Here is a 19,492-nt window from a genome sequence, read left to right on the forward strand (position 1 = left end):
AAGTGGAGACCCCATGAAGTGTGTGTGAGGGAGAGGGAGACGGAGCGAGCTCTATTGGCATGTTGTACTAAAAAAAACATTCTGTATACTTTGTTGAAGGTAACCCTATCCAACCCAGTGGGAACTTGCTTCAGAGTCTACCTGAATAGGATTGAGAATGCTAATCTGAGGGTCCATAGTGACAATTGAAGCAGGGCCATCTTTATTCTAGATCTGTTAACCAGAACTCTTTTGTCTCCAGCTCCACCCATCATCAGCTCTAGCATATGCCTGAGAGGATGTAGGAAAAAAAATATTGCCTGCTCTTGTATTTGTTGTTGTACAACAGCTGTTTTGTGTAATAACCCGTTTTGAGAATAGAGGCCTAACCTTTCTCTTGAGGCCCATATGCATATTTCATTTACATTGGTGATCCATCATGAATTCTGCTTGAGGATTTATCGACATCAAATAGTGTTATGTAATTGAAAAGTCCTAATATCTCAACTGGGAGCTTTCTCTGCTTGAGCCCCATGGCCTGTATAATTCTATGAAAAACAAAATTCTAAAAAATGAATGTTTGTCACATTAGTTCACATTCTACTCTTGGGCACTAGAAGCAGTTAGAGACATGGTTTTTTAAAGAACTCGACTTTTGTAGTGCCCATATTTCTGAGAAAGACACACACAGGACGCTTTGCTCCTACAGGACGCTTGCTGACAAGACAAACAAGCTGGAGTCAACCGTTGAGGTTTACCGCAAAAAACTGGAGGACCTGAATGACTTTCGCAGACAGGTGAAATCGCTTCAGGAAACAAATATGATGTATATGCACAATACCGTTAGCCTAGAGGAAGAGCTGAAGAAAGCCAACGCAGCCCGTGCACAGCTAGAAACATACAAAAGGCAGGTAAGAGATAAGCTTTGCTTACATCCTCTTTGTACTTCTGTTTTTCCTTATTATTTCAGCTCTTAAAAAGTTGTGGTGTTTGGATCAGAATTGATTCAAATGTAAATTTAAGCCTCGCCACCATGCCAACCCCAAATTTGCAGCAGCTTCCATTCCTGCCACACATTTATATAGTATGTTATTTCCCCCAATGGAACACTTGCCAGTGCACAGTGGCTCCAATATTTACCCTCGTATCTTTAATGAGGCAGCACAGGGGCGGCAGTTTGCATGTATTAAATCCAAATATATTGTTGTGAGGCCTTTTTCTGTTTTCCTTTTGAATCCTAGAAGTGTACTCCACTGCAGAGGTGGACTCTGTGTTTATGGAAGAACACACACAGAGCTGCCCCATCACGAAAATGAATGACACAACCCCTATAAGTGTGCTGAGTGTGCCCACAAAAGTTTGCATGCCTACAGCCAGCAGCTGGATCAGGGTACTTAGCTCCAAAGAAATTAAAAGGATATTTCTTTGTAGAATATTCCACTAAAGAATTCAAATGATACCAGCTGAATCTGGTGACTTGGAAGTTGAAGATACAGTGTGGTATTTGTCTGCTTGCTAAAGAGATAGTGGTCAGGGGTACATCTGAAATGTTTTAAATGAACAGCTAAATGTTGGACACAAAGTCATTATTAGATTAAAACAGGATGTTTGTAATGTTGCTGAAAGGGAGAACCTGGTTATTAGAACTCATGAAGGCATTTGTGTTAAATGGCACTTAAATTCTGATGGTGGTATTCTTTCTTCCCCACTCCCACCCTTAGAACAATTTTTAAATAAACCAATTTAGAAGCCCTTTAAGACAACATGTGTTTGCCTTTTCAAACAAGGTCCAAGAACTTCATAACAAACTTTCTGAAGAATCCAAAAGAGCTGATACACTAGCATTTGAACAGAAGCGACTGGAAGAGAAGCATGAAGCGTTATTTAAAGAGAAAGAGGTACAGCTTCTAAAAGTGTAATAGAAATGTATTCGTATGTTTTTCTCCAAATACCTGGGATGCAAGATAGGTAGGATGTCATATTGATGGGGACCATTTTCTCTTCTTGCCAAGTAATGTAACCCTCTGAATCTCAAGGGATTTAACTGCAGAGATTGAGAGGCAGAAGGTAGCAATGCTGTAATTAAAATAGTTATTAAATAGTATAAAAATGAGATTTGCTAAACACAGCAAATATACTGCTTGAAGCCAGGGCTGACAGGATGTGCCAGTTTCAAATCGCTCAGTTTCTCATTTTTCCAGTCTTCAGTTCTCCATATTTCTACAGCAATTTGCAATTATAAAAAAAGCTCATAAAAATTCATTAGCATTATAGTGTGCATTTCTCCTAACACATTTTTGTATGCAGTTTTGACTAGTGTCAAAACTATTTTTTTGCAAGCAATTTATCCTAATATAATGTATTATTGCATGTTATTTTCACTAGCATATTCACTTTTATGTACTTTCCCCTAATACATGTGCTGTCAAAAACATTTTGGTTGGAGAGCTACATTGCAAAGTTTTGAAGGGTGGCTGTGCTTCAGTTCTCATATTGTTTCTGAATTTGCAAATTTGATAGATTCGCCTTTAAGCGTGAACTAAACTTAATTTCGCTCCCATTCCTAGTTGAAGCAGATTGTATGTTGGTTTATGAGCTCTTAAACATTGAATAGTTGTTTAAACAGTGGTTTAACCAGAAAAAGCCAAGGTTTATATTTAGGTCAATTTAGTTAAAGTGTTTGTAAATGTTTCTGCCAGCCTTCTACCAGCTATAGGCCCCAAACTATTTGAGGTGAGACAAAATGGAATGAAACGTCTGTAAGATTTCAGGTTTTCAGGTCTCCTTATCCATTACATTTTTTAAAAATAATATTTATTCAAAGTTTCAAAAATACATAAATACAATAAAAAACAGAGAAACGCAACAGAAAAAAGAAGAGAAAAAACTAAAAAAGTAAAAGAAAAAAAAAGAAAAATACACATCCCGTATTACATCTTTTCATTTGCTTGTTTCTTAGACCTCCTCACACCTCCCTTTTTGTATTCTAACTTCATTCGTTGTTTCAGCAAATTCTTCCCATATTTCTCAATTTTTATTTAAATAATTTGTCTTAACAATCTATCTTATTAATTAATTCAACATATCCTTTCCGTCTTTTACCATATTCTGTAATTCAATTTACCTTAATTTATTTAACCTTATCTTACCTTAAAAACCTTAAAAATTCAAAGTTTAAACCATATTTATACATAACTCCTTAAATCCTTTCTGCTAAAGCCAATTAATTCCTTTCCAGCATTTCCCCTGATATTTCATTAATATTACACTAATTCTAAAATTGATATCCAACGTCCCTTCTTCCTGGTTTTGGGTTATGTCAGTCCTTTCTATACATTCCATCCAGTCCATCAATCTGGTGATCTTATATCCGAGGCCCTTAAGTCTCTTCTATGCCCCTTCTGCCGATTTTCTTGTTCTTGTTTGTAGTTGCACTCTTCCTTGTCTTTTGTTGGTTTCTTTCTTATTTTTTTCCCTTTCTCCTTGGGGAGTAGGTCTCCGGGGGATTCCAACCGGTAATAAGTTCCATTTTCCTTCATCAAGCCAGCCCATTCCCCACAGTCCCACTCCCTCTCGTCATCTTTGTAATCCAAAAAGTGGTTGTCCAAAAAGTAATTGTCAACATGTTTCATAGTCCCACCAGATTTAAGAGCTTCCTTAACTCTAAACACTTCCAGGTACTCTACGATCTTGTACTCTACGATCACCAGGGGAGACCTTGGTGGTGGTGCCAGTACTGGGAGCTGCCCAATTCGCAGTGACTTATTACAGGATTTTTTCCATGGCAGTTCATTCATGCAAGCTGTGGGGAATGCAGACGTGTCATGCCTGATGCCAGCACACCTTGTGGCTTGCTCACGGGGCCACCATGGAACTTGGGGCGGGGGCAGCCATTTTGGAATTTTGCAGGAGCCTCACTTGACACCCCGGGAGGAAAACAGATAGAACATAGACAGAGAAAAAAATGTATCTCACATTTACCACTCTTAAACTTTGTTTTATTTTCAGAGATTGATAGTTCAGCGTGATGCACTGAAAGAGACAAATGAAGAGCTCAGGTGTTCACAGATGCAGCAGGATCACCTGAACCAAACGGGTATATGTGTTTCCTTCCTGTGGAATCATGTTATTCTTTAAGCTATAGATAGCTTTATTACTTTACTATTATCTTTTCAGATGCATCTGCTGTGAAAAGTTACGAAAATCTTGCTGCTGAAATTCTGCCTGTGGAATATAGGTAAGAAAGGAGCCTAGAATGTTTGCAGAATGAGAGCTGGAATGCAGTTGTGTGACTGAATAATTGAAAAGACATACTCCCATAAATGGAAAAAGTGAATGTTTTAAACTTGCATATCTCATAATGCATTCGCTGTATAAACTTGTCCTGTAATGAAATATAGAAAGTTCCACTGGATTCTTATGGACAACTTCATACATTTCTTTGCAGTGTGAAACTTTACTTCTAGGGCCCAAATCCAGAAGGCAATATCATTTTAAATTTCCTTCCTGGAGAAAAAGATATCCAGCCCCACTTCCCAGCTGCTTCTTTGATTTCACCCCTTCCAACTTAGTGTTCAAACTTTTCTTTTCTTTTAATTAGGAGCTGCTTTAAAGCAGGAAGCGAGTGTTAAAAAGCTCTACAGTACTTGAACTGTTCTATCACTACCACTTAGTGCAATTGGGTGCATGCTTACTCAGAAGTAAGGGCCATTGAATTCAGTGAGACTTATTCCTAGGTAAAAGTACAGTCATACCTTGTGTTGCATCCACTTCAAGTTGCATCTTTTCACGTTACGTCCCATGGCAACCCGGATGTACCGGAACGTGTTACTTCTGGGTTTCGCTGCTTGCACATGTGCAGAAGTGCTAAATCGCGAGCTGTGGTCATTTCATGTTATGGACGGGCCTCCAGGACAGATGCCATCCGTAACATGAGGTACCACTGTATAGTATTAACAGCCTTGAATTTCTGAGTCAAGGCTTTTTTACTGGAGTGAAATTGAAATAATATCATATGACCTGTTCTACAACCATACTTGATACTTGTACATTGTAATGTAGAATGCCTCGTTATATATATTTGTGGGGAAAATGCCACTGATAAAAGCTAAACTTCTTGTAAAACACCTTTGTTTATAATTTTGTGTTTGAACCTCAGAGAAATGTTCATCCGGCTGCAGCATGAAAACAAGATGCTCCACTTGCAACAAGAGGGATCAGAAAATGAACAAATTGTGGAGCTTCAAGAGAAGCTAGAACAAAAGCATCGAACAATAAATGAATTAGAGACTGAAAACAGGTGATCCTTCCCCCACCACACAAACACTAAAAAGGGCAGGATTCGACTAATGAACCCCGTCTGCTGGAGCCCTGCACCAGGACTTTCCCTTGCATGACTGGTCTTTCCCCTCTCTGCTCCCCGCTGTAAGCCCCCCGAAATTGGCTCAGGGCATGGGGGTTTGGGAGAACTCCCAAAACAGCATGTGGGAACAGGGGGGTCATTCCGCCTAGCAAGCTGCAGTGCTTGCACAGGCAGAACATTCTTCTAGCATGACACTGACTTCCACCCAAAGTTTGTTGACTGATTTTTGGGGGAAACCTTCCATAGAATGGGTGCAGGACTCATAACCAAACATATAGCATACAAGCAGTGGATGATAAATACCGAATAAGTGCAAAAACGCAAAATAAAAAGGACAAAGCAGCTGTCAAATCTGCCAGAAAGTTTACTTTTATTTCTTATACTTGAATTCTGACGATTAGCAATTGGACTGTTAGATGTACATATAATATTTGTGTTCTTTAAAAAATGCTTCTCTGTAGGCTGAGCAAGGAGCGGGTTGGAGAGCTGCAGCAGCAGATTGAGGACCTCCAGAAGACCTTGCAGGAACAAGAATCCAAGACTGAAGGGGAAGGGGTAGGTATTAGATGGGGATAGTTTTCATAATACAGCTTCCTGCTGTTTGTTGACCTAGCACCATGGTTTTGTTGCTGAAGGCTCTGTTTACAATGAAAATATATCTTTAGCCATGTAAAATGTAAAAACAAACTGAAAAGCAAACATTCTGAAATGATTAGAAAAAGCTTTTGAAAAAGGAGGTGGGGAACTTGAATCTGAGTTTCACATGCAAAACAATCCCTTTAGTCCTCCTGAGTGATGGTGAGAATAAGTGATAAAGAAAATTTAAAAACACCTTTTGCTTAAGTCATCTTTGGAGAGAGGCCTCCCAACATTACATTGTTGGAAGCAATCATTAAGCACTAAACTAGCACCTGTGTGTGTCATCTGCAGCTACTAGAACTGGTTACTGTTGGGAATATATTACTGTCCTGTATATGACTGATAAGACCTAATAAATGTTACTTGTTTTTATAGTCCAGCAAGCTGAAGCAGAAGATAGCAGCACATATGTAAGTTACAAGATTAGCATATACTTTATTTTAGTGTGCTGTAGGTGGCGCTGTGGGTTAAAGCCTCAGCGCCTAGGACTTGCCGATTGAAACGTCGGCGGTTCGAATCCCTGCGGCGGGGTGCGCTCCCGCTGCTCGGTCCCAGCGCCTGCCAACCTAGCAGTTCGAAAGCACCTCCGGGTGCAAGTAGATAAATAGGGACTGCTTACCAGCGGGAAGGTAAACGGCTTTTCCGTGTGTGGCTCTGGCTCGCCAGATGCAGCTTTGTCACGCTGGCCACGTGACCCGGAAGTGTCTCCGGACAGCGCTGGCCCCTGGCCTCTTAAGTGAGATGGGCGCACAACCCCAGAGTCTGTCAAGACTGGCCCGTACGGGCAGGGGTACCTTTACCTTTACCTTTATGTGTGTAAACATAAAGCATGAGAGATTCTTTTTGACTATATGCAAGTTGATTCATGTCTTCTGTCTCTTCCCTGCTGTGGAAGGAGAGGGAGTGATGCTGCCATGGGCATTAAAGAAGTTATTCCAACCCGTATCAGCCCTCCCTGCAATACTCTACATTCTTGATGCAAGCAGACAGCTTCATAACCCTGTTGGAGGAGCCAGTAGGGTGGTGCCATGGAACTGGCCTGCCAGCAGTTGTGTCACTTCCACTTACCATGATTGTGTGGGGGCAGGGCAGTATGAGATTGGGGTGGGGCGGGAGCACCAGGTTGGCTCTGCTGGTATGCCAGCACTGCCCTGTCTGCCCTGCCCCCACTGTCTCAGTCAGTAGCAATGATCCTGTTTCCAGGACGCCACCGAATGCTCCTGCCTGATTGATGATCTCATTCATTCACTTGTCTTCCCCTGCATCACTCCATATCCAGCATGGTATTTGTAATGTTCTGTAGTCACTCAGAACTCCAGCAATTAAATTGCATATTGTCCCAAAGCAGGATTGAATATACCAACAACTTTTTTTAAAACCTTCACTACTTTTTTAAAAAAGCTTTCCAGTTCTTTGTGTAGACAAGACCTACAATATTTGTCATAGAAAACCATTGAGTATCTTCTGTTTCCTAAGTGTCTGCTCTGAAAATTTATATATTTGATTTGGGATAGTTTGCCTTACAGCTAATATGTTAGTGTTTCTTGCTTCCAGTTCGTTTTTGAAAATATAGTAATACAGCCAAACCTCGACTCCCGAACGCCAAAAACCTGGAAGTAAATGCTCCGGTTTTTGAACATTTTTCGGAAGCCAAACGTCTGACGTGGCTTCTGCTTGAGTGCAGGAGGCTCTTGCATCCAATCAGACGCTGCACCTCGGTTGTGCAACATTTTGGAAACTAAACGGGCTTCCGGAATGGATTATGTTTGACAACTGAGGTTTGACTGTATCTGGTATAGAGCAGTTTATCTGGCTATTTTGGGCTCGTGAGAATATGAAATGCTGATGTGGCCTGATCTCTGATTTTGAATCTTACAGGGAAAAATTGAGTGAAGTCCATGATGAATTGCAGAAGAAGGAGGCGCTTCTCGCAGACCTGCAGCCAGATCTAAATCAAAATGGTGAGTGATTTGATGTGAATGTTAATTTTTATCACCAATATTGTTTCATTACAGTTTCTCCTCATGCCTGGGCTAGGCTACGTGCTTGGTATCTTATTCCATTAGTCTGTAAAATACTGCAGAACGGTACCTGGTACATGGGAAGATGGTGTCCTTTTCCTCTTGCTCTGATAACTAAATCTTAAATGATTGAGTTGGTGTCCATGAGATGGTGTCATACTGTGCTTCTCGAAGGACAATGATGAAGCTCCATGTGAAAGTAGAGAGAAAAGCCGCCACAAGCCAGACTTCCTTGGCTATCATTCGATGGTACTTGCCTGGAACTCCTAGTTGTTCCTATTATGGATAGAAATAATTAAATGGTTGTGAACCCTTCTGGAGCCTACTGTATCCCAACTCAAGTTCATCAATTATTTGAGGCTTCGATAAGAGGCTCCATTAATAATGACATTTGGTTTTCTGATAAACAGCACAAAAAATTGAAGAACTGGAAGCAGCTCTGCATAAGAAAGATGAAGATATGAAATCGATGGAGGAGAGGTATAAAATGTACCTGGAAAAAGCAAGAAGTGTGAGTATTTTCTAAAATGTCAGGTTTTTTTCCCTACAAATCTGGAACTGGAAGCCCCTCTCTCGTGCTAACTACAGTTGTACCTCGGAAGTCGAACGGAATCCATTCCAGAAGTCCATTCGACTTCCAAAAGGTTCAGAAACCAAGGTTCGGCTTCTGATTGGCTGCAGGAAGCTCCTGCAGCCAATTGGAAGCCATGGAACCCAGGTCAGACGTTCAGGTTCCAAAGAACGTTTGCAAACCGGAACACTCACTTCCGGGTTTGCGGCGTTCGGGAGCCAAAACATCGGAGTACCAAGGCGTTCGGGATCCAAGGTACAACTGTACCATCATGTTTAAAGGTGGATTCATTCTATATTTTGTGTTCAGCTTTTCTAGTTCTGTTGTTTTGGCTTTCATTCAGCAACATCACCCAAAATGCTTACACATGCTTTTATATGGTTGACATTTTTAACCAGTGTTAGAGCAGACCTATTGGAATCAATTGGCATGACTAACTTAGGTCCATTAATTTTAGTGGGTCTCGTCTGTTACTTAACTTAGTTGGATACAATACATTGTGCTGGTTCTTTTGCTTTTTTAATGAAGCATTGCACATCTTACTGCTGAAATATTTTGATTGTCTAGGAGGTAGGTTTGCCAATTTCATTTATGTTCATTTTTATGCAGGTGATAAAAACATTGGACCCCAAATTAAATCCTGCATCTGCTGAAATCATGTTGCTGAGGAAACAGCTGACAGAGAAAGATAAAAGAATTGAAGCACTTGAGGTAAGAACAATTTTAGCATCTCCTCTGGATGTTGTTTCCAATTTAATTACAGGAACTGCTATACAGAAGAGCCAGGAGAACAGTTATTTAAAAAATCAAAAACCATTGTTTATAACCATACATAGTAGGAAAGTATATAGAGAACAGAGCATTCAGTACAAGCTCCAGTATTCATTGAGATTTATGAAGCATCTTACAAAATTATGTAAACATGGATCACTTGGTTAACTTTGAATGTTGGGGCCAATATAATTTCCTTTGCCTATATCTTAACAATTTGTAAATTCTTTGTAGGGAGAATGTAAATTGGCCAGGCTACATGACCATGAAGAAAAGTTAATTGTGTCTGCATGGTACAACAAGGTGAGCTACAGTGGGTCTTGTTTGTGTGAGAGAGTGAATATGTGAAAATAAATATTAATACTTCTCAGAAGCCAAAATAGTCAGAAACCAATTACTGAATTTTGAAATTTAAGAAATGCCCATTTATTGAAATGAGGGATTGTTTTCTATGTTGAGAAATGAAGATGGTCCATATCTCTAGTGGTACTGTAACCACCATGTATTTAGCATCAGCAGTGTGCTAAACACTATATAACAACTTTCCCCCATCCCACTTTTCTGACATATTTGCAAGCTGTCCTGTGGCATGGGCGGCGGCGGCGGGGGGGGGGGGGGGGCTTGGTAGATTGTACCACTGCAGCCAGTCAGACTTCTGAGAAGATGGTGGGTTGAATCCAGCACTGCATGCACAGAGGTCTGCTCACACAATGGTATTTTCCTTCCTCTCTTCCTTTGGAGATTTTTAAGGGGGCAGGCAGCGAGGGCTGCAGGGGAAGTTTCATTATGCAAGCAGAAATCTGCCATGCAAGTAGAACAGCAGCATCAGATACAACCCCGTGGTCATACATAATGTTTCCTTTTAGATTTATAATCTGCATTTAAAATTTGGTTTACAATCTGCATTTAAAATACGAAATTACGTACTTTCAATGTCTTACTCTGTGGACAAGAGCCTAGGACTTGCCGATCGGAAGGTCGGCAGTTCGAATCCCCACGACAGGGTGAGCTCCCGTTGCTCGGTCCCTGCTCCTGCCAACCTAGCAGTTCGAAAGCTCATCAAAGCGCAAGTAGATAAATTCTAGATAAATACCTTCCGGCGGGAAGGTAAACTGCGTTTCCGTGCGCTGCTCTGGTTCGCCAGAAGCGGCTTAGTAATGCTGGCCACATGACCCGGAAGCTGTCTGTGGACAAACGCCGGCTCCCTCGGCCTATAGGTCAGGCGTACCTTTACCTTTAATGTCCTACTTTGTATGATTTCTTTCAGAAAATGGTATATGTATGAATAATAATTTTGAGTAATAGTGGCTATAATAGCTGCCAGAATCTCTTAACTGTTTTCAGGAAGGAATGCAAGGAATCATGTTTAATCTTGCTTCATTCCAGAGCTTAGCGTTTCATAAACTGGGCATGGAATCTAGACTCCTAAGTGGGAATGCTGCCTACAAAGACGCTGGTCCCTGCACACCTGGGCGCTCTTTCCTTGCACAGCAACGGCACGTGACCAATACCCGAAGGAATCTTTCTGTTAAAGTACCACCTGCAACATCAGATTAAACCACAGAGGATATTCGTGCACTAAAGTGTCCTTAACTTATTTTGTAACTTTTGTTTTTAACTACCTGACGAAGAGCGTGATTGTGATGCTGGGCATCAGCTATTTTACATCTGAGACCCATAAGGCTGGTAAATTTGATTTGGCCAGTGATGACTATAAAAAGCAACATATGTCAAATTACTTTTCTTGATTTTAAACGGATCTGATGTATGTGTCGATAAGCACAGCTCAAAAGGAGTTTTATTTGTCTTCATAATGTATATAGAAATACCAAAATTGGCATCCTATTTAAAATTCTATTTAATGTTTTAGTCTAGGATGTGTACTGATTTTAGTGGGAGTACATTTTTATGATTGTCATCTGCACAAAGAAAAGTAACCCCCCAACCCCCCCCCCCGGGGCCTTCTGCTATTTTACAAAAATAACAAGGACCAAATTAGAAAATCCGTCATTATTTTTCAGCATTCATGGCATGAGGGATTTTTGACTGCAAGCAAATTGTAACCAAAATGATTTACTAATTTCAGGACTGTCCACCTAATGGTGCAGTTCTGCCATTCAAGTCCATTCAAGCTTTATTGGACTCCCAATCAGTTTTGTAATAACTATTGGGGCTGCAATCCAAACACCCCTGGGGGGGGGGGTTGGAGGAGGGAGCTAGGAGTGTCGTCAGTGGGGTCACTCGGTGGTAGAAAACCCTGAAAAAGAGTGTTGTGGGGAAGAGCTGAGCTAGCTGGCCTGGAAGGAACTGGAATCCAAGCCAGCAACACTGCCTTGATGTGACATCATTGGGCCTGGTGAGGACTCAATCACTTCACCAGCCCCAAGCTGAGACAGCTCTTTGCCTGCTGGGCTATAGATATAACAATGGGACTGCTACTCCATTAGGTTCTGCTGCCCCCTGGCCAGGGTTTGGACTGCAGCCTTCAATCGCCATTTTATGTAATGAAAAGGATTCAGGAAAGACAAAATGTCTATGTATTTGCACTCAACTAGTGATGTCTTTATTTTAAAAAATGTAAAATTACAGCCTTTTTAAAGGTTGCAAAATTAACCTTGACTGAAGTCTCCTTAGTAGGTTTTGAGCCCAGACTACTGAGTGGTGTGTGCTTTTGTCTCTGCTGTGTAATGTCCTGCTCATGCAGGGATGCAGTGTGTTCAGCTGTGGTGCAGTGAGAGGAAAGCTCTGATCCTATGCTGCTCCTGAGGACTGGTTGCAGATGCCCCAGACACTTGTGTGTCTAGCCCTCCATTGTGGTACGGCTAGGTACTGGCTTGAACTCCAAGGGAGTAGCTTGATGGCATTAGGTAGACAACATTTGTTGCTGTATCTTTTGCAGAATAAGAGCTTGAAGTCTATTCCAGAGAACGGTGAGTCACTGGAGAAAGTTACCTAGTAAGAAGCTGCTAGGGTTGCTTTTAAAGCCTTCCAAAATGCTATTAACATTTAAAAACTATCATTATCAGGTCAGAGAACAAAAGCAGTAGGGAAGATTCTCACAGTTGTTTGTGTGTGCTGTTTACTTTGTGCATCTGATGAAGTAGACCATTGTACTTTGTGCTGCAATTAGCCATTTTGTAATTTTAAAAATTGAGGCACATTATTATTTAGGCCGATAGCAATAATTCCAGACACAAAGAGCAGACTTAAGTGCATGTTCACAGGGTGGAATGCATGGTTATTTTTTAAGGTGGACTCTGTGTTTAAAAAGTTACTTGCACATGGGCCAGAATTATGTTTATAAAATGTAATGCATCCTTGAACATTACTGCAAATAAAATGAAGTCTGAAATCTGAGTTGCAGGGTTTTTTTGGTGGGGTGAGGACTAACATAATCAATAACTGCAGCTTAGACTTCAAAATTTTTAGCATTTTATTAAAACTGGCCTAAAATATCTGATGATGTGACTACAGTATTACATGCTTTTATGTAGAAACTGATACTACAAATGTCTAACAATTCTGTCTTTTAATGACGTGCTATACTTAATACCAGCACTGTAAAGTTATAGTGTGCTACTGTCTGAGCCTTCAGTCTTTCAAGCTGTTTTTCAAGATTTCATGTCTGTTGACTACCTCCTTGGTATTAAGCTCTTACTGTTCTGTTCAACCTGCTGACTTGTGTTTTTGGTAGGTTTTTCCCTGATCTGAATTTGTAGGGAGAAATGGTGAATACAAATTTTGTAGCATGTTGCTTAATGTTTTGATACTATACTATATTCTTGTAATCAAATATGGTCGCAGTGAGTAGTCTCCACAGATAACAATTCACAAACATACGATGCTTTTCTTCAGTGGCTTTAATTTATAGTGTGTTCTGTATGACAACTACTGCTAGTACAGGAAAGTCATCATCAAGGGCCCAATCCATCTCAAGTTAGTAACAACTAAAGCTGCAGTCCAAGTGCCATTCCAAGTGGGCATAGTTTAGATTGTGCTGTACATTCTGTTGTAAGCAGTGATTTAAAAAAAAAATAAATAGCCAGGACTGACTAATTTCTATGGGACTTGGTGTCAGCTAACTTGAGCGGCTGAGTTGGATGCTAGCTGATGCAACTCTGCTGCATATGTGTCTTGGTACTGTCTACCTCCATGTCAAAGAGCCAGGAAAATATGGCTGTACTTTATCTTAAATTACTTTTCTGTGGTAGTTTGGCATTGCTCTATTACAGTGATGGCCAAACTTTGCCCTCCAGCTGTTTTGGGACTACAACTCCTATCATCCCTAGCTAACAGAACCAGTGATCAGGGATGGTGGGAATTGTAGTCCCAAAACAGCTGGAGGGCCAAGTTTGGCCATCACTGCTCTATTAGATGGAAGAGAATGATGGTGGTAACATTATTTTTAATTACAAATTCCATGGGTTGCAGCCAGTCATGTCCTCTGGCTGATGGAAGGGCCTTTGATCTTGTGAAAGCTCCTATGAGTACATGGGAGCAGAAGTTTATTTCCACATATTCCTCCTTCAGTCCCCTATGCCACTTTCAAGTACTAGTCCAAAGGACCTCCCAATCCTCTGGAGGGATTGCAGAAGGAAGAGGGGAATCTTAAATCTCATCCGCCCTCACTTTCTGCTCACAATCTACTGGATTAAAAAGAGTGTTCTGTCAGCAGAGGGCCACATCCCCTGTAATCTTAGAAAGTTTGAGCTCTTTAACGAACTAAGAGACAAAGTAGCTATGTCAGTGAATTCAATTAGACATCTGTGGAAGAACTCGATGGGGAGTTTTTTTTGGCAGAGAAGCATATTTACTACTATGTGTTCTATTTAGTCCAAAGTTGTTTAAGAAAATGTTACCACTTACCGTTTTGCAGCCATCTTTCAGGATGCTGAACTTCACAAGGATTAATCTAAAAGGAGAGAGAGAGAGATTTTTCAGCTATCCTGGTAGAATTGTTGCTAGATTGTGCCCATTGCCACCTATGTGACCTGGCCATTCACAGGCTATATACCCAGCTCCTAGGCTTGGCTGTTTGGCCAGAGGAAATGTGTGGGCAACCCCTTTATGTGCATCTTTTCATGCTACTGGATTGCACTGAGTGTCCATGGAGGCATAGCAGCTCAATCATTGCACAGGTAAACTTGTGAATCTGCAGCCATAGCAATTTTATGTAGTAATTGTGTGCAACTGAATTTGTGGTGGACTACTTGGTGTTTAGTTTCTAAACTTAAACTACCTCCTTTGAGTAATAAAATTCAGATATTTGATCACCAGCAATTGAATTCAGAATTTTGATTCTCCTGATTTTATTTAACTATGAGTTGAGTTAGTATCTCTTGTGTTTTGCTTACAGGGCAATACTATACATGTCTACTCAGAAGTAAGCCCCACTGAGTTCAATGGTACTTACTCTCATGTAAGTATGTATAGGATTGCAGCCTTAGTGTGGAATATTTCTTTGATTTGAACATAATGCAAAGGAGTTACTTATCTATGTTAAGTCCTTAAAATGTGCTGTGCTTAGATGGGATGAAAATGTTGATGCATACACACTATGACTGAAAAAGCAGTCTCTCTAATAAACTAATATTAATTTATGTCAGATACAGAATTACTTGAGCTGATGGAGACTTGCAATCACCCTTCATCTGTAACTCTTCATTAATTAAAAATGTAGCATAGAAACTGGTTCACCAAGTGTTGGTCCCACAAAACCTTGCAGTCATATTTTAATCAGGTTACACTACTCCATTCCTTTCCAATCTCCATTCCTTTCAGTGGGGATTGTGTAAAAACCTCAAGTGGTGCTTAAACACTTTGTCCCCTGTATTGATTGCATGTTTATTTTCATTAGAGTAAAAGCACTTTGTTTGTATAACAATTTATGAATTGACACTATGGTTAATTATGGGATATGTGATTTCACCAACTTTTAAAAATCATGCATACATTTAGACAAGTTTCTGTAAGAACGCGACCAGACTAAAACATGCAGTAGAATTAATGAAAAGTTTTAGTTCAATACTGCTTTTACTTTATATTAATAAAAAGTGTTCTTTTCTACAATAACCATTTGCTTGGATTCACATAATGTAAGCAATACCAATGTTTTTTCTTCAGTAAGGATAAATAGCCTGACTTTGAGTTTTCTGTTAGACTTGTCAGGGTCTAATCTATTTGACGTGTACAAGTCTGATCCTGTGCAAAGCAAATGGGCTGTATAGAAATAGAGGAAGAAATTGCACTAATTTGTAAACATGGTTTTACTCTTGATTCAAGAAATATTCTTTTATATTCACATTAAAACCTTTTGACATTAATTTTGTGGTCTCTGGTTATTTTATCAGCAGTGTCACCCTTTGCGTTGCAGTCTTGTCAAACCCACTGCATACTCCTACCAGCTGCAGCCTAATGTTTACTCCCAAAACTACAAAACTAATTTGTGAGAGCTGCAGAAAATAAGTATTATTAAGCGCCTCAGAAGCACAGTACACCAGTAACTGTAAACTTTGTCATGTGCCTCCTTTGTATTAAAACCATGTGTCCTACAGGAGCTTTACACAGCAACTAAGCAGATCATAACACACGTTTTCTTGTTTTCATCAAACAAGATGGAGCCATCAGAGCATTGCCATTGGATGAATGCTTGTGCCATGCTATCTTGGGTCACTGAACCTCTGTTTATGCATGCACTCACCTCTGTCAGTGCTTTGTGGCCTAGGTTTCTACAAGTGTGATGCAGTCCCTCCACACTTGCTCTCCCACCTAAAATGTGGGTGGTTAAGCAACATCTGGAAGAAGTAATGTAGCCAGATTCTGAGTAGCCAGAAACTTGTTTGTAGCTGCTAAGCCTCTTTATAATGTCACCATGACATTATAAAATGCCTTAATTATTGAAACTGCTAGCTTTCTACAGAACAAGTAAGCAAGCACAGACAAAAATCTTGGCTTGAATACAGAAAGCACTGTGGAGCTATTCACCACCCTGTGGGCGGGGAGGGTGGGGATCTGCTGTTACAAAGGCTGTGATGCTGTTACCCCTGAGCAGAATTTCCTGTCAGTGATACAGGAGGCATGTAGTAGCTTGCAAACGAACAAAGTAATGGGTGCATAGAAACCTCTGTTACTTTTGCACAGTAGGCTGCATTCCAGCTCTGCAAAAGTCAGACACATTGCTTCATCCTCTGGGCAAGCAAAAGGCACTACAGTATATCTCAAAGTACACATTCTAACCAAGCAAAAGCTCTCCAGTTTGAACAGCACAGCCAGTGAGCAATGTCGCCTGGAGAGGGGCATAGCCCAAGGGTGGCACAGAACAAGCAGGAGAGCCACAGCCAGCCCAGGGGTCTGAAGCTGCCAGCCCTGGACTTCCCTGCAGACTGGAACAACAGATTGGGAACACAATAGCTGTTTTCAGGCAAGCATTTCACTGGCAGGCAAGGGATATTTCCCTACATATCTGGAGATAGAATCTGGTGCCTTCTACATGCAATCCAGATGCACCAGCACTGAGCTATGGCCATACAGTTTCCATATAGGAGGACACACACACTTGTCTTTAGTAGCACTAGCATTTGAGCTCTGCAGTCCTGTCCTACAACAGTGTTCTCATTAAAGTAGGGCACACAGTTTCCATGTTACATGTTAATGCACTAATTTGAATGCATGCTGAAGTATACGTGAGTTTCTACGAGGTGAGACGTAGTGATTACAGCGAAAGACTTTATTGAGCAAACAGAACAGAGCAACAGGGGCAAAGCAACTAATAATGTACATATTTCTAAAGGCCTGGGCCACTCACACTCTCAACATGATTGGCTGTCTAAACCCCCAAGCTGCGAATCGTAACTCAGAGCTTAAGAGCCAATGCCAGTAACCCAAACCCTGACAATGCTATTTGATTGGATATCATGTATCGAATCAGAACAGAAGAAGAAGAAGAAGAAGAGTTTGGATTTGATATCCCGCCTTTCACTCCCCTTCAGGAGTCTCAAAGCGGCTAACAATCTCCTTTCCCTTCCTCCCCCACAACAAACACTCTGTGAGGTGAGTGGGGCTGAGAGACTTCAAAGAAGTGTGACTAGCCCAAGGTCACCCAGCAGCTGCATGTGGAGGAGCGGAGACGCGAACCCGGTTCCCCAGATTACGTGACTACCGCTCTTAACCACTACACCACACTGGCACAGAATCCTAGTCTGGGCCACTGAGTACATAACACAAACTTTCTGTAAACTGCTTGGTTTTTTTATGATTAAGCAGTATATAAATCCTGTTTAATATATAAAATCAGAGAAAACAACTCAGTACTTGCTGAAAATGAGAACTTCTAGCAGCTCTACAGGGGTCCAATACACTTTGTAAATTGTACAGTGGTACCTTGGATTACAGACGCTTCAGGTTACATATGCTTCAGGTTACAGACTCCGCTAACCCAGAAATAGTACCTCAGGTTAAGAACTTTGCTTCAGGATGAGAACAGAAATCATGCTCCAGCAGTGTGGCGGCAGTGGGAGGCCCCATTAGCTAAAGTGATGCTTCAGGTTAAGAACAGTTTCAGGTTAAGAACAGACCTCCAGAACGAATTAAGTTCTTAACCCGAGGTACCACTGTATACAAATTTGAGCATGCTCCACTGGACAGTTTGTTCCAAGCGAGTTAGATAAATTGCTCTGAATGTTGAGAATGCTTATTTTAAACGGCGCCGAACAAATTGTATAATAAATATGTCAGCACTGGTAAATTACAGTGTTTGTGTGTATTTTGCTTAGCATGTAGCGCTTGCCTCCCATCCCCTTGGATCATCCTCAATGCACTACAAGTTTGATTCGTGCATTGCCGGGGGTTGGACCCATGGGAGCCCTTCCAACACTCCAATTCCATGATTCTAAGTACCGGATATATAAACATCTAGCATGGCTAAGAAATGAGTCTTTTACTTCCACAATTTGCTGCTTCGGAGAAGAGCAGCTTTAAAGTCTTATTGGACTAAGCAGCACCCTAAGCCTACTTACCTGGGACTTTTGGGTAGACATGCTTAAGCTAGCACTGCATGTCTGTTTCTAACTAACCACGGTCACTTTCAACTGACTACTGTTATCATGAAAAGACATTGGTAATTGGAACCAATGGGCAATAAGAACAAAAACTGAGGAGGTAATCCTGCTAAACCTACTTAAAATAAAACAGCATAAAATATGTTCCCCCACCTTAGCGACAGGATGCACACACCTTTTACGGCAGTGGGGACAACGTAATTCCCAGCCTAAAGCGAAGGCTTAACATCGCATCCTTTGGAGCCTGGAGAGCAAACTTCTGAATCAGGACAGCAAAGAAAAGGAAAAACTCAGTCCTCACCAACTGCTCTCCAGGGCAAGCTTGCTTTCCTAGCGGAGAGGGAGAATAGACTGTGCTAGTGGAGAGCTACAGTGAATCTCATTTTGCCAGTCAGGCAAATGGGAACACTGAACAGCTTTGATAATGTTTCTAGGATTTTGGAATAGACACATTTCAGGTACATAGATTTCTATTGTGTGTACGGATGGAGGGAAATTCAATTTTGCTTTCATTTAAATGGGAATCTACCTAATTCATACTCTTCAAACCAGATTGAAGAAATACAAATACAAATGAAGGAAAGATCTCATCAGCCTTGAAAATTTAAACTTGAGAAATTTTAATCATTTAAATAATTGCCCATATTAAAAAAAACCCTCACCCACTTACCTAAATATTTCATTGGCAACTGGGGCTTTTGGACGATCTGTAAAGTTTTCGCCCTGATGGACAAGAGCCTCTTTCATCAGATGGAATCCACATGCTTCCAATCCACATGCTTCCAATCTGAAGGCTGAAGACATTGCCATATTTTTCAGTAAGCTGGATGGAGAGTGAGGAAGAATAATTTCTATTTTGTTTTTTTAAAATATGATGATAATTGCTAATTAAGACCTGAAGTCTGGGATTGAGTTTGTGGGAAGGGCTAGGGTCTCCCCTCACCCACACTGCATCTTCTAAGCTCTTTCATATTGTGCTGTCCTCTTGTGCCTAAGGGGAAAGCAAACTGCCTCTGGACTGAGGAGCTAGGAGAGATCTAGCTGGTTGCTGCCTTGTCCAAGCAGATACCGGTAATTGGCTTGTAGCTCTGGA

General features: G+C 40.9%; 1 protein-coding gene across 1 annotated transcript in view; it reads left to right on the forward strand.

Moving 5' to 3' along the window:
* Positions 1–15,666, forward strand: part of HOOK1 (hook microtubule tethering protein 1) — a 32,735-nt gene extending 17,069 nt beyond the window's left edge. Inside the window, exons 11-22 of the mRNA XM_079982104.1 lie at positions 689–890; positions 1,767–1,877; positions 3,988–4,075; positions 4,156–4,216; positions 5,138–5,278; positions 5,803–5,896; positions 6,356–6,390; positions 7,859–7,941; positions 8,412–8,512; positions 9,182–9,283; positions 9,578–9,646; positions 10,730–15,666. Of these exons, the coding sequence (XP_079838230.1) occupies positions 689–890; positions 1,767–1,877; positions 3,988–4,075; positions 4,156–4,216; positions 5,138–5,278; positions 5,803–5,896; positions 6,356–6,390; positions 7,859–7,941; positions 8,412–8,512; positions 9,182–9,283; positions 9,578–9,646; positions 10,730–10,900 (1,258 nt within the window). The 3' untranslated portion in view covers positions 10,901–15,666. The remainder of the gene's footprint in view (positions 1–688; positions 891–1,766; positions 1,878–3,987; positions 4,076–4,155; positions 4,217–5,137; positions 5,279–5,802; positions 5,897–6,355; positions 6,391–7,858; positions 7,942–8,411; positions 8,513–9,181; positions 9,284–9,577; positions 9,647–10,729) is intronic.
* Positions 15,667–19,492: the final 3,826 nt, after the last annotated feature.

This window comes from Podarcis cretensis (genome assembly GCF_951804945.1).
Source record: "Podarcis cretensis genome assembly, chromosome: 6".
NCBI lineage: Eukaryota > Metazoa > Chordata > Lepidosauria > Squamata > Lacertidae > Podarcis > Podarcis cretensis.